Genomic DNA, 12,247 nt, shown 5'->3' with positions numbered 1-12,247 from the left:
AAGAGAGGAGGAATGGGGTGGTTAGTCCCGTTCCTATTGCCAACCACTGCCAGCCGCCGTACCCCATCTGCTAGTGTACAGTGCATACATGAACATAGAGGCGTATATAGATTGGGGCTGTCGAGATGAGACAACCCCTTTCATGCTCATCCCACCGCCCTACAATGCACCCCAGACAGAAACTCGAGATGCCTAGCCCTCTGGTCAAGCTTGGCCGAGTGCTCCTGTAATAGAACCCCCTTTGTTTAGTTCTTTCTCCACCAACAACGAGACACAGAACAACTTTCTTCCAGGTTGCAGATGTGAAGAATTTGACTCACGTTGGAACAGATGGATCTAATCACCACATTTGGCCGCCCTTAGGAGAAAGAATTCGTATCAGACGTTGTTAGTGTTGGAGAAGAGGCCGCGAGAAGCTTTTGTGAATCCTGACGCCCCTCTTAAAGAGTCCATACATGAGAGAGCGCACCTCCTTACTGCGCATCATAACTCAACTCCATCAGAGTCTTAAAGGACCTCAATATGGATTATTATTACGTGCAGATCCTATCTGTGCTCCTGCTCATCGCTCACCCAGTCCCTCAATGTGCCGCCCAACATGAAACCGTGATACGATACATTGAGAAACGTATCTTAGGCCTTGAGGTAAGTGATATGATATTTTCATCTTTGTCACTTTTGTTACGTCTGGTAGGGAGTGGGACGCTTTAAGACTTAAAGGGCAACATACGTATCCAGATGATGTATTGTATGGAAGTACTTAACCTTGGCTTCACATAGGTCTTACAGTTAGCAAATGTAAAACCTGGCATCACTATTAAACCAAGCATACTGCCTGGTAGGGCTGATCCTGCTGATTAAAATCGGTTGTGGTGTTTCTTTTTATTCATTATGCAAATTAGAGCTTCAGTGTAGCAAGGGGCATGGCCAGCGCTAGCCGGGGCGCACCACCAATGAGGCCAGGTGAGGCGATCGCCTCAGGCAGCACCAGGAAGGGGCAAGAGGGGGGCAGCTGAAGGGCCATGGGCAATGAGCGCTTTCATTGTGGCAAAGGGGTTAGGTTAAGAAATTGGCAGCAGAAAGGCTAGGTGCACTCCTGAGCGCTAGACATCTTAGAAACTGAGGTGCACTGAGAGGCTAGGCTCCACCCCCAATGCACTTAAGCCCTTATTTGCATAAATAATACAAGTTTATTTCTCAGAAAATGCCACAAAACCTATCCTCTACATAGACTGTACTCCTTGTGGGGGTGCCGGGTGTCATACCCACATGATCCGATATTGATGACCTATTCTGAGGATAGGTCATTAATATCTAAAAGCTGGACAACCCCTTTAAAGCAATGAATAATCTGAACAGGGCGCCATGTGTACGGCCTTTGTACAGTAGATTTCCTCCTATGCTCCAAATCATATGGTTCTAGTGTACTAAACATGAGCGTGATGTCAAATCACCAAAGGCACTGAAACCGCAAAAAGTTTCTTGCCATTGTTTACTTAAAGGGGGTTATGCCATGATTAATGTAAAAATCGAGAATCAGCCATCATGCACTACATGACAATACCTTTTTAACAAAGCTAGAACCAGCCCTGTACCTCACATGGATCCAGAGATCTCCCCATTCATTGCTGAAGCTCAGGGGATGTGTCCTTTCTGCTGCAGCTCAGGGGGCGTGTCCTTTCTGCTGTAGCTTTCTCCCTATCACAGCTAAGGAGGTATCCTCTCTTCTGTAGCTCTTTTCCTGTAACTGACACAGTTTCTAACAGAATATAGAGCTGGTGGCAGTTGAAGATTTAAACTGATCGCGTGCGACCACCTCAGTGAGGTGGACAAGACATAAAGAAAAGAACAAACAGCAGGTGGCGCTATGCAGATACATTTTATTGAACAGCTTAGTGGCGATACCACATTTTTCATTACACGCAATTACCAAAATATTCAGATCCAGGTGCTGGTTTGAAAAATTTAAAATATGTTTTGTGGCACAACCCCCTTGTTTTTTGTTCTTGTCCGTTCCGTTTTTTTTGCAGGCCGTGTGCAGAACCATTCATTTTAACCTGTATGCATTCTGTGTCCATTTGTCCGAATGTCCGCTCCACAAAAAAATGTCCTATTCTTGTCCGTTTTGCGGACAGGGACAGGCATTGTTACAATGGATCCGCAACAACTAAAAACGGATGCAAAAAGGACGTCACGCAGATGTCAATACATACGGTCGAGTGCATGAGCCCTTAACTTCAAGATGAGGATTGCTGCCTCTGTATGCTAGAGATTAGACTGCAAGCCTAAGACTACAACAAGAACGGAGCGAGAACAGCTGTGGCTGGAGGACCCCAGATTTCCCGGGGTCCGTCCACCACTAAGCGCTGCTCCCATTGAAGTGAATGGGAACGCACCGCGCACGAGTGGCCCCTGCTCCCATTCATTTTTAAGGGACAGACGGAAATAGCTGAGCCAGCGCTTGCCCCATAGAAATCAATGGAGGGCGGCTGCGCATGCGCAGTGCGCTCTCCGTTCCTTTCCCCACTCCGTTCTCATTGTAGGTGTGGGTGCCAGAGGTGGGACGCGCACCTATCAGACAACGGGGGCATATCCTAGCGATATGCCCCCATTGTCTGTGATGGGAATACCCCTTTAAGTGACGGTTTATCCGCTGTTATGTTGTTTTTCATGCTCAGCTGGCGTTGAGAATCTGCTGAAGACAGCTCGTTGCTGCTGCTAAACCCAGGAGATTAATTAGACGCGCTTTTAGCACTTTTACGCTGTTCTATCCTAAAGTGTTTCCATCTAATATCACGTATAAGGGAACGCACACAGACCGGGTCCGGGAAGAATTCATTTGAGACCTCAAGAGTTATTGTTTTATATTTTTTCTTTTTTCTTTTTATTTTTTAACTCTGTTCAGACTGTATCCGATGCATACATAGAGAGGTGTCATTCCATGTACATGATTGCAGTATATTAGAGGACAGATACAGTAGGTTGTACAGGATTAGGCCTCTTTCACACGACCGTTTTTTTTTTCCGTTTTGCGGGCCGTTTTTTGCGGTCCGTATACGGTCCGTATACGGAACCATTCATTTCAATGGTTCCGCAAAAAAAACGGAATGTACTCCGTGTGCATTCCGTTTCCGTATTTCCGTTTTTCCGTTCCGTTTAAAGATAGAACATGTCCTATATTTGGCCGCAAATCACGTTCCGTGGCTCCATTAAAGTCTATGGGTCCGCAAAAAAACGGAATGCATACGGAAATGCATCCGTATGTCTTCCGTATCCGTTCCGTTTTTTGCGGAACCATCTATTGAAAAAGTTATGCCCAGCCCAATTTTTTATATGAAATTACTGTATACTGTATTTGCCATACGGAAAAACGGAACGGAACAACGGAACGGAAACGGAACCACAACGGAAGCAAAAAACGGAACAACGGATCCGTGAAAAACGGACCGCAAAACACTTAGGCCTCTTTCACACTTGCGTTGTCCGGATCCGGCGTGTACTCCACTTGCCGGAATTACACGCCGGATCCGGAAAAACGCAAGTGTACTGAAAGCATTTGAAGACGGATCCGTCTTCAAAATGCTTTCAGTGTTACTATGGCACCCAGGACGCTATTAAAGTCCTGGTTGCCATAGTAGTAGTGGGGAGCGGGGGAGCAGTATACTTACAGTCCGTGCGGCTCCCGGGGCGCTCCAGAGTGACGTCAGAGCGCCCCATGCCCATGGATCATGTGATCCATGCGATCACGTTATCCATGCGCCTGGGGCGCCCTGACGTCACTCTGGAGCGCCCCGGGAGCCGCACGGATGGTAAGTATGCTGCTCCCCGCTCCCCACTACACTTTACCATGGCTGCCAGGACTTTAGCGTCCCGGCAGCCATGGTAACCATTGAGAAAAAGCTAAACGTCGCATCCGGCAATGCGCCGAAACGACGTTTAGCTTAAGGCCGGATCCGGATCAATGCCTTTCAATGGGCATTAATTCCGGATCCGGCCTTGCGGCAAGTCTTCAGGATTTTTGGCCGGAGCAAAAAGCGCAGCATGCTGCGCTATTTGCTGCGGCCAAAAAACGTTCCGTTCCGGAACGGAAGACATCCTGATGCATCCTGAAGGACGGACTGTCCATTCAGAATGCATTAGGATAATCCTGATCAGTATTCTTCCGGCATAGAGCCCCGACGACGGAACTCTATGCCGGAAGACTATAACGCAGGTGTGAAAGGGCCCTGAAATGGACATACTGTCGTGTGAAAGAGGCCTAAGAAAAACATGGCTGCTCACCTGCAAAATAAAAAGCGCCCCACTTGCCCACAGGTCTTGGTATTGCATTGAAGCCCAATTCACTTCAGTGGTGCTCAGCTACAAGACCAGACACAACTAGTGTTGAGCGAACTTGCGATTTGCAAGTTCGGCGTTCAGGTTATCTAAGAATTCCGTAATGGACCGTAACAGAATTCTATGATTGAAAGCACCACGAAAGCCTATAAGGCCTCATGCACACGACAGTATTGCTTTTTCAGTGTTTTGCGGTCCGTTTTTTATGGATCCGTTGTTCCGTTTTTTGTTTCCGTTGTGTTTCCGTCTCCTTTCCGTTTTTCCGTATGCCATATACAGTATACAGTAATTACATAGGAAAAATTGGGCTGGGCATAACATTTTTAATAGATGGTTCAGCAAAAAACGGAACGGATACGGAAGACATACAGATGCATTTCCGTATGTGTTCCGTTTTTTTTTTTTTTTTTGCGGACTCATTGACTTGAATGGAGCCAAGCACCGTGATTTGCGGACAAGAATAGGACATGTTCTATCTTTTCACGGCACGAAAATACTGAAATACTGAAACGGAATGCACATGGAGACAGTTCAGTATTTTTTGCTGAACCATTGAAATGAATGGTTCAGTATATGTTCCGCATACTGAACTCAAAAAACGTCCAGTATACTGAACGCAAAATACTGTCGTGTGCATGAGCCCTAAGAGGCATTCCGATAGAAGTCTATGGCCAGCAAAGACTTCTATTATGACGGAATGCAATACGGAATGTCTCTTATAGGCTGGTGCTGGTGCTGGTGCATTCCATCATAGAATTCCGTTATGGTCTGTGATAATGGAATCCAGTACGGAATTCTTAAATAACCCGAACGCCGAACTTGCAAATCGTAAGTTCGCTCAACACTAGACACAACCCATGGATAGGTGTGGGGCTATTACTGGAAGGAAGACTCTACCAGTCTGTTGATAGTTTCTTGTTTATTGTATTTTTATATTTCCCATCTAAAAGTACAGCTCCATGGAATAATGGCACTTTAAAATAAATAATAATAACAACAATAATAATAATAAAGGGATACACATCACCGTTCAGCCTTTCCGTTCTCTGTCTCCATTTAGGAGCAGGAGAACGGAAAGGACGGAGAAGGCACATAACTGACGCCAAACGGAGCCCTTAGGACCCCATAGACTATAATGGGGTCCGTTATGTTTCCGCTCAAAATACGATTTTGAAGCGGAAACAATAGTCAAAATTACTAGGGTCTCCATCTTGTCTTTGTACTTGCAGGCTTACTCCACATTGTTTTCTACAGAAGCTTCCTGTAGATTCCCGTATTAGACTACATGCACACGACCGTATGTGTTTTGCGATCCGTTTTTTTTGCCGATCCGTTTTTTTTTGCCGATCTATTGTACTAATGCCTATCCTTGTCCGCAAGCTAGAAAAAAATAGGACATGCACTATTTTTTGGGCGGAGCAACGGAACGGACATACTGATGCGGACAGCACACATTGAAATTAATGGGTCCGCATTCTATCCGCAAAAAAAAACGGATCAGACACGGAAACAAAATACGGTCGTGTGCATGAGGCCTTAGACTAATAAAGTGTCTTCTAATCTTTTACCCTGATGTCAGCTTCTGTAGATAATGCTAGCTATAACTCATTCACCATGTATATTTTTAGGCTGAGTTTGGCTGATAACCACTCACATCTCAGACTACTAGGCTACAGATGTTCTAGATTGAATATCATTCTCTACACTGCGCATGCACTTAAAATGATGCAAGGAATAAAAAAGTCTTGTTTCTATGTGTGCAACAACCAGGTCACAGGGGCATGCACGATTGAGTGGCTGGAAGGGTGTGGAAGTACGGTAGTTGTACGCTGTAGTAGTTATGGCTTCCTGGGCTCGCACAGTAATGGGAAGGGCACACCTTTCTTCACACTCCAGTTCTGGGGTTCTCCTGCCTGGTGAAGGTGCCCTTGCTGTTGCAGGTTGGGAGGTGCAAGGCAGGTGTCACAGCCACTATCTCTGGCTGTGATGACCTTCCGTCCTTGCTCGTTCGGCGCTCCTCGCTGCAGTTTCGTTTCTGTGTGTTCTTTGTGATTCTTTATGGGTTAACTCCCCTGTGTTCCTATCTGAAGTTAATCCTCTCTGTCTGCTCCATGGGTGTGGCCTCTCTGCTGCACCCATGGAACCTGTATATGAGGCCTCATGCACACGACCGTTGTTTCATTCCGTGTCCGTTGTTCCGTTCTTCGTGATTTTCTGCGGACCCATTGACTTTCAATGGGTCAGTTGAAAACTCGGCTAATGCACCATTTGTCATCCGCGTTCGGTATCCGTGGTTTCAGTCCGTCAAAAAAATATAACCTGTCCTATATTTTTCATGGAAAACGGTTCGCGGACCCATTCAAGTCAATGGGTCAGTAAAAAAAAAGGCTGAGGCACACAAGATTGTCATTTCCTATCATTTGCTTGGCAAACTTGACTTAGATTTTTTTTTACTTTCCTTCATGTCTGGGGATCCTCCAAAAATCAAGGAAGACACACGGAAACAAAAACGGACACGGATCACGGAACAACGGAACCCCTTTTTGCGGACCGCAAAAAAATACTGTTGTGTGCATGAGGCCTAAGGCCTCATGCACACGACCGTATTTTTTAACGTCCCGCAAAACGTGGTTCCGTTGTACCGTGATCCGTGCCCGTCTTTTCTTCCGTGGGTCTGCCGTGATTTTTGGAGGATCCACGGACATGAAAAATGAAATAAAATTCTAAGTCAAGTTTGCCATTGAAATGATAGGAAAAAACGGACACGGATCACGGACACGGATCACGGACACGGATGACAATCTTGGGTGCATCCGTGATTTTCACGGACCCATTGACTTGAATGGGCCCGTGAACCGTTGGCCGTGAAAAAAATAGGACAGGTCATATTTTTTTCACGGCCTGGAAACACGGGTCACGGGCGCGGTGTAAAAACGGTGCAGAAGCCGAGTTTTCAACGGACCCATTGAAAGTCAATGGAGCCGCAGAAAAACACGTCTAACGGCACAACGGCCACGGGTGCACACAACGGTCGTGTGCATGAGGCCTAAGGCCTCATGCACACGACCGTTTTTTTTTAAGGTCCGCAAAAACGGGGTCCGTAGGTCCGTGATCCGTTACCGTTTTTTCGTCCGTGGGTCTTCCTTGTTTTTTGGAGGATCCACGGACATGAAAAATGAAAAAAAAATCTAAGTCAAGTTTGCCATTGAAATGATAGGAAAAAACGGACACGGATCACGGACACGGATCACGGACACGGATGACAATCTTGTGTGCATCCGTGATTTTTCACGGACCCATTGACTTGAATGGGTCCGTGAACCGTTGGCCGTGAAAAAAATAGGACAGGTCATATTTTTTTCACGGCCAGGACACACGGATCACGGATGCGGCTGCCAAACGGTGCATTTTCCGATTTTTCCACGGACCCATTGAAAGTCAATGGGTCCGTGAAAAAAAACGGAAAACGGAACAACGGCCACGGATGCACACAACGGTCGTGTGCATGAGGCCTAAGGCTGAGGTTTCCTCAGTTCTGGGTCAGCTCTCCTGGTGTGTGTTGTCTTGTCCTGCTCCTGAGGTGTAGATTATGTTAGATAATACAATGCAACCACAGGGCAGTCCATTCATTGCATTCACAGCAGGCAAACTCTTCTGCACCATTGTTTGAACAGGTTGCTGTACTTACAGTACATTTCCACCTTGGGATGTGGAGATTCTCCCTGTGAGCCACACTGTGCTTTGGTGTGCTCAGGTGCCGGAGGCAACTCATGAACACGGGTGCTGTAGCGTCAATAAGTCCTTGTCAGATGGGTTATCTCTACTGGACTTTCTCTGCACCTCTCTCTCTTTTACATCTGGTCTGCTTCTGTAGATCTTCTGGCTCAGCTCTGGATAGATCTGGGTCCAGGGTGCCTAAACTGTCAGCATAACATCTTTGCATGACTCAATGACTAGCTAGAATAAACTCTCTCTCTAATAACCTGACCCCTCTTCTACATATATAGATGGTGACACCAGCCCCATCTAGTGGTGGCTATGAATATGGCTTATTATTAACATGTGCATACAAGAAATACAATTAATGCGTACATTACTCAGAAAGATATTTTCTTTGTAGTTTACAGTATCCTGAGCCTTTTGGAGCAGGATACTCCGTGTCCCAGAAGATTAGTCATTTCCCACGTCCTATGTCTGGCTGTAAGACAACTGGATGCAGAAGGAGCCTCCCCCACTGCTCTGTCTGCAATAGGATACCAAAAATGTAAGGTTCCACCAATTGGTTTTACACCACGCCATCAGATGTTTTTTGGGCACAAAATGGAAGAGTTTGGTAAGGAATTAAAGTGGTGTTCTGGGTTTATATATTTTTATATAGTCCTTATATCAATAAAAGGGGTTGTCTGGCTGCAACAGTAACAGGACCAAGAACAAAGGACTTTTTAATTACAATAAGAGGACTTTTGAAATACAATAAAAAAAATATGTCCTCTCTCCCTTCCTATGGCGCCCACTGAACTGTAATCATTGCAGTAGTGCCCAAGTCTGTACATAGCCCCCATGTTCATAACAGCTAGACCTCAGATACATTTAGATTTTAACCTTTATTTCAATCAATAAACCATTTCTTCCACCGTTTCAGGATAGACTCTACAAATGTGAACAAGATATTCAGCAATACGTACAAGAATTCAAAGAACTGGTACACAAGATGGTGTCACGCCTGGATAATCTCAGCAATCATAAAGTTGAAGTGAGGAATGAAATGGAGAATCTATGGGCAAGAATAGAAAGAGCCGAATGGGACATTGACTACCTTGAGAGTACGGTGTCCTCAAACACCCATATAGAGTTTGATGAACATCTAGTAGAGAAGCAGGTGGTGGAAAAAGCAAAGGAGAAGAAAAAATTGCAGCTCAAATCAAGTACGAGTAAGTAGTATCTTTACACAGGATTAATTGTAGTGGATATTTTAGGAGTACAGATGAGCAAATCTAATCGATTCATCTCATTGGCAACAGTTCTTTACCTGTAAGGGGCTGTCCCCACAGATGAAGAAGAAGCACCCACCTACCTGTTGATTGACAGGGCCAGGCAAGATGTCCGGGCAGTCTGGTGCCTGTACTGCTGCTCCAAGTAGCGGTGAAGGCACCGAGGCTCTGCTTTCGCTACTGGAGCTGCGACTGTGCACGTGCCACTATACTTCCAGATAGCAGCACATAAACAGATGTTGCTTGTGAAGCTGAGGCAGAGCCTCTGCCCTTGTGCTGCTCCTCAGAGCAATAAAGCAGGTGTCAGATTGTCAGGGCCAGGCGAGATGTCCGACCCTGTCTATCAATAGCCTGCCTAATTAGGAACCTTGTTTCTGAGGCCCTGATACAAAATCTATCTCTGGGTTACCAAGCATCAGACACTATTCATACTACTATCTTTTTCTCTGGTAGAGGGGCTTTTGAGTACTCTCAGATACTAGGGCCGTCCGGATATAACATTTCATCTACCATATGGGTGGTGGGTCATTGGTGGTCTTGATAGCCAACAAAAGTTGAAGGTGCAAAAAGTTGCAGTCAACATCCAACATTGTTGAAGGACAAGAAAACATGGCACCATGACCAAAGGACTACACAGAACTGATGGAGCTTTGTTGTAAAAATCTAAATGGGGCCTCATTCAAACGATTGAACCCTACATCTTAGTCAAGAGGCAAAGAACTAGATGCTTCTAATTTCCACCTCTGTAGCATTTTGTTCGCTAATATTGAATGGTTGAGGTGAGGAGGCCCTGTACAGGTTCACAAAGGCCTAAGGAGAGGGGTATCGGGCTAGCATGAGCTGGACACCTCTTCTTATAGGCCGCATAGCAGTTTCATGGGCTCCCACAAGGTTATGTAATACTTGCCAACTCTTCCAGGAGACCTCTCAGATTAGCTGTAGAGGAGGCAAATCTCCCGAGTGCTGCAGAAACCTCCGGAAGAGCATCCCTTGATTGTGTGGCGTCAGGATGTGACATCATCAGACACAACCCCAGCGCCCAAAACAGTCATTGAGGAAGAGAAACTGCAACACTTAAAGGGGCAGGGCATAACTGTGATGTGGTTTGCAAAAAAGGGGGCATACTGAAAACATTTCAGCAATGCACTTGGCACAATGTAATATTCAATCTTCCAGAATCCTTCTCCTAAACGTCAGCAAATATGTGTTATGTACACCAATGACTCCAAAACAGCTGACTGCCCATTAGATGCTGGCTTGGCTATAGTCCTAAGTTATGTCTCAAGGCCTGTTTAAAAGGTTGACTGTTTACTTATAGGATAGCTGCCTTCCAACTGATGGCATCAGAGGCCCAATTTTCTGTTCGTTATTAGACAGAGAGCTAATTTGGACACACCCTTGACCGTAACAGCCACCCAAGAGTTCAGCAAGGGACAAAATAAGTTGCAACTCAAGACACGTCAAACTGTGGTAGAGAGCATCATACGGTAATATTTACTGTTTATATAGTAAATCAGCTGCAAGAAACCGAACAGGAAGTGTGTTGGTTTGTTGCAGCGCCACCAGCAGGAAATTCAACATTACACAATGAGTAATCTGAATAATGTAGGACGGACAGGACAGGTCCCCTTGAGTAAAATATGCTCTTGTAAATGCTCTCCACTCTGGTCAAGAGATGGGGTTCCTGAATATGGGTCCCTATCCCAAAATGAATTGAGAATTTCCTAGTAGGACTTATGGAAACAACATTATTACGTTCCTCTATTTCAGGTTGCACAACAATGCTGGCTCAAATCAAATCTCAGAAGACGATGAAGAAGGCTGGTGGTACCATTGGTGCTTGGATGAAGAATACTGGTGACAACGTGGACAATATCTATTTCTTTACTGATTCCATTAACAACGTACTTCTAGAATTTGCCAACACTGAAGAATTCACAAGTCGGGACTACCTGCAAAAAGCTGTGACTGTAGTCTTACCTTTCTTCTGGCAGGGAACAGGTCTCCAGGTCTACAACGACCATGTCTTTTTCCATAGAAATGGCACAGTCAATGAAATTATAAAATACAACATTCAAACCAATGTGACACAGTCCATGAATATAGAAGGAGCTGGAGACATTCCACCTTATGAGCTTCTACCATACACAAAAATCGATCTTGCCATGGACGAACAAGGTCTTTGGGCCATTCATGGAAATTCGACCAATGGGGGGAACATTGCACTTACCAAGATAGACCACAACAAGATGGTGGCTGAACATATGTGGAGCACCACCTGTAACAGCCATAATGCAGAAGCTGCGTTTGTTATATGTGGAACGCTGTATGTCATGTATAATAGTCCAAGTGGGGGAAGATCCCACATTGACTGTATTTATGACACCTCAGATCTCATCGATAGTCATGAAATCCCTACACTGTACTTCCCAAAGAGATACAGCAGCCATTCTTCCGTACATTACAACCCAAGAGACCAAAACATCTATGCCTGGGATGATGGATACCAAATTGTGTATAAGTATGAATCTAGGAAAAAACTTGAACATATGTAAGGTACATGGAAAAATGAAAGATTTATGAAAATAGCTTAGCCAAAAATAAATCAAAAATTTGCTGCTTGGGCTGCAGTACAATTTACGTCAGTTTTCATGAAGATCATCATCAAATAGGATTAGTTCACTTTACTGCACAGCCTAGTTTTATCTAAAAATTTGTATTTTTTAAATATCCTATTAGTGAATTTTGAGTTAATACAAGGTGGTCGCCAATCAGGACCTTTACCTACTAGTCAGAGTCATGTGCAGCTACAGAGGACCCAACATGTACATTAGACCATTGATTACAAATAGAAGCAGGGGCGTAGCTAAAGGCTCATGGACCCCAGTGCAAGAGTTCAGCTTGGGCCCCCCTTCCCTCAG

The 12,247-nt window shown here is 45.1% G+C and overlaps 1 protein-coding gene across 2 annotated transcripts; it reads left to right on the top strand.

The window, feature by feature from the left end:
- Positions 1 to 206: 206 nt before the first annotated feature.
- On the top strand, positions 207 to 12,171 carry OLFML1 (olfactomedin like 1). 2 transcript variants are annotated; one of them, XM_044270645.1, is made up of 3 exons: positions 207 to 645; positions 8,978 to 9,260; positions 11,097 to 12,171. In XM_044270645.1, the coding sequence occupies exons 1-3, from the start codon at positions 523 to 525 to the stop codon at positions 11,879 to 11,881; spliced, it is 1,191 nt and encodes a 396-aa protein (XP_044126580.1). In that variant the 5' UTR covers positions 207 to 522; the 3' UTR covers positions 11,882 to 12,171. The 2 variants fall into 2 exon arrangements, with proteins under 2 accessions (XP_044126580.1, XP_044126579.1); XM_044270644.1 differs by having other exon boundaries at positions 211 to 645; positions 8,978 to 9,266.
- Positions 12,172 to 12,247: the final 76 nt, after the last annotated feature.

The sequence above is a fragment of the Bufo gargarizans genome, chromosome 10 (assembly GCF_014858855.1).
Source record: "Bufo gargarizans isolate SCDJY-AF-19 chromosome 10, ASM1485885v1, whole genome shotgun sequence".
NCBI lineage: Eukaryota > Metazoa > Chordata > Amphibia > Anura > Bufonidae > Bufo > Bufo gargarizans.
This window is presented reverse-complemented; position numbering and strand designations above follow the sequence as displayed.

What these genes read in the sequence shown, in the direction of transcription:
- OLFML1 (XM_044270644.1), top strand. Translation starts at nt 523, where the DNA reads ATGGATTATTATTACGTGCAGATCCTATCTGTGCTCCTGCTCATCGCT. An exon ending in AACGTATCTTAGGCCTTGAG is followed by an intron (nt 646 to 8,977) that starts GTAAGTGATATG and finishes CCACCGTTTCAG; the next exon opens with GATAGACTCTACAAATGTGA. An exon ending in GCAGCTCAAATCAAGTACGA is followed by an intron (nt 9,267 to 11,096) that starts GTAAGTAGTATC and finishes CCTCTATTTCAG; the next exon opens with GTTGCACAACAATGCTGGCT.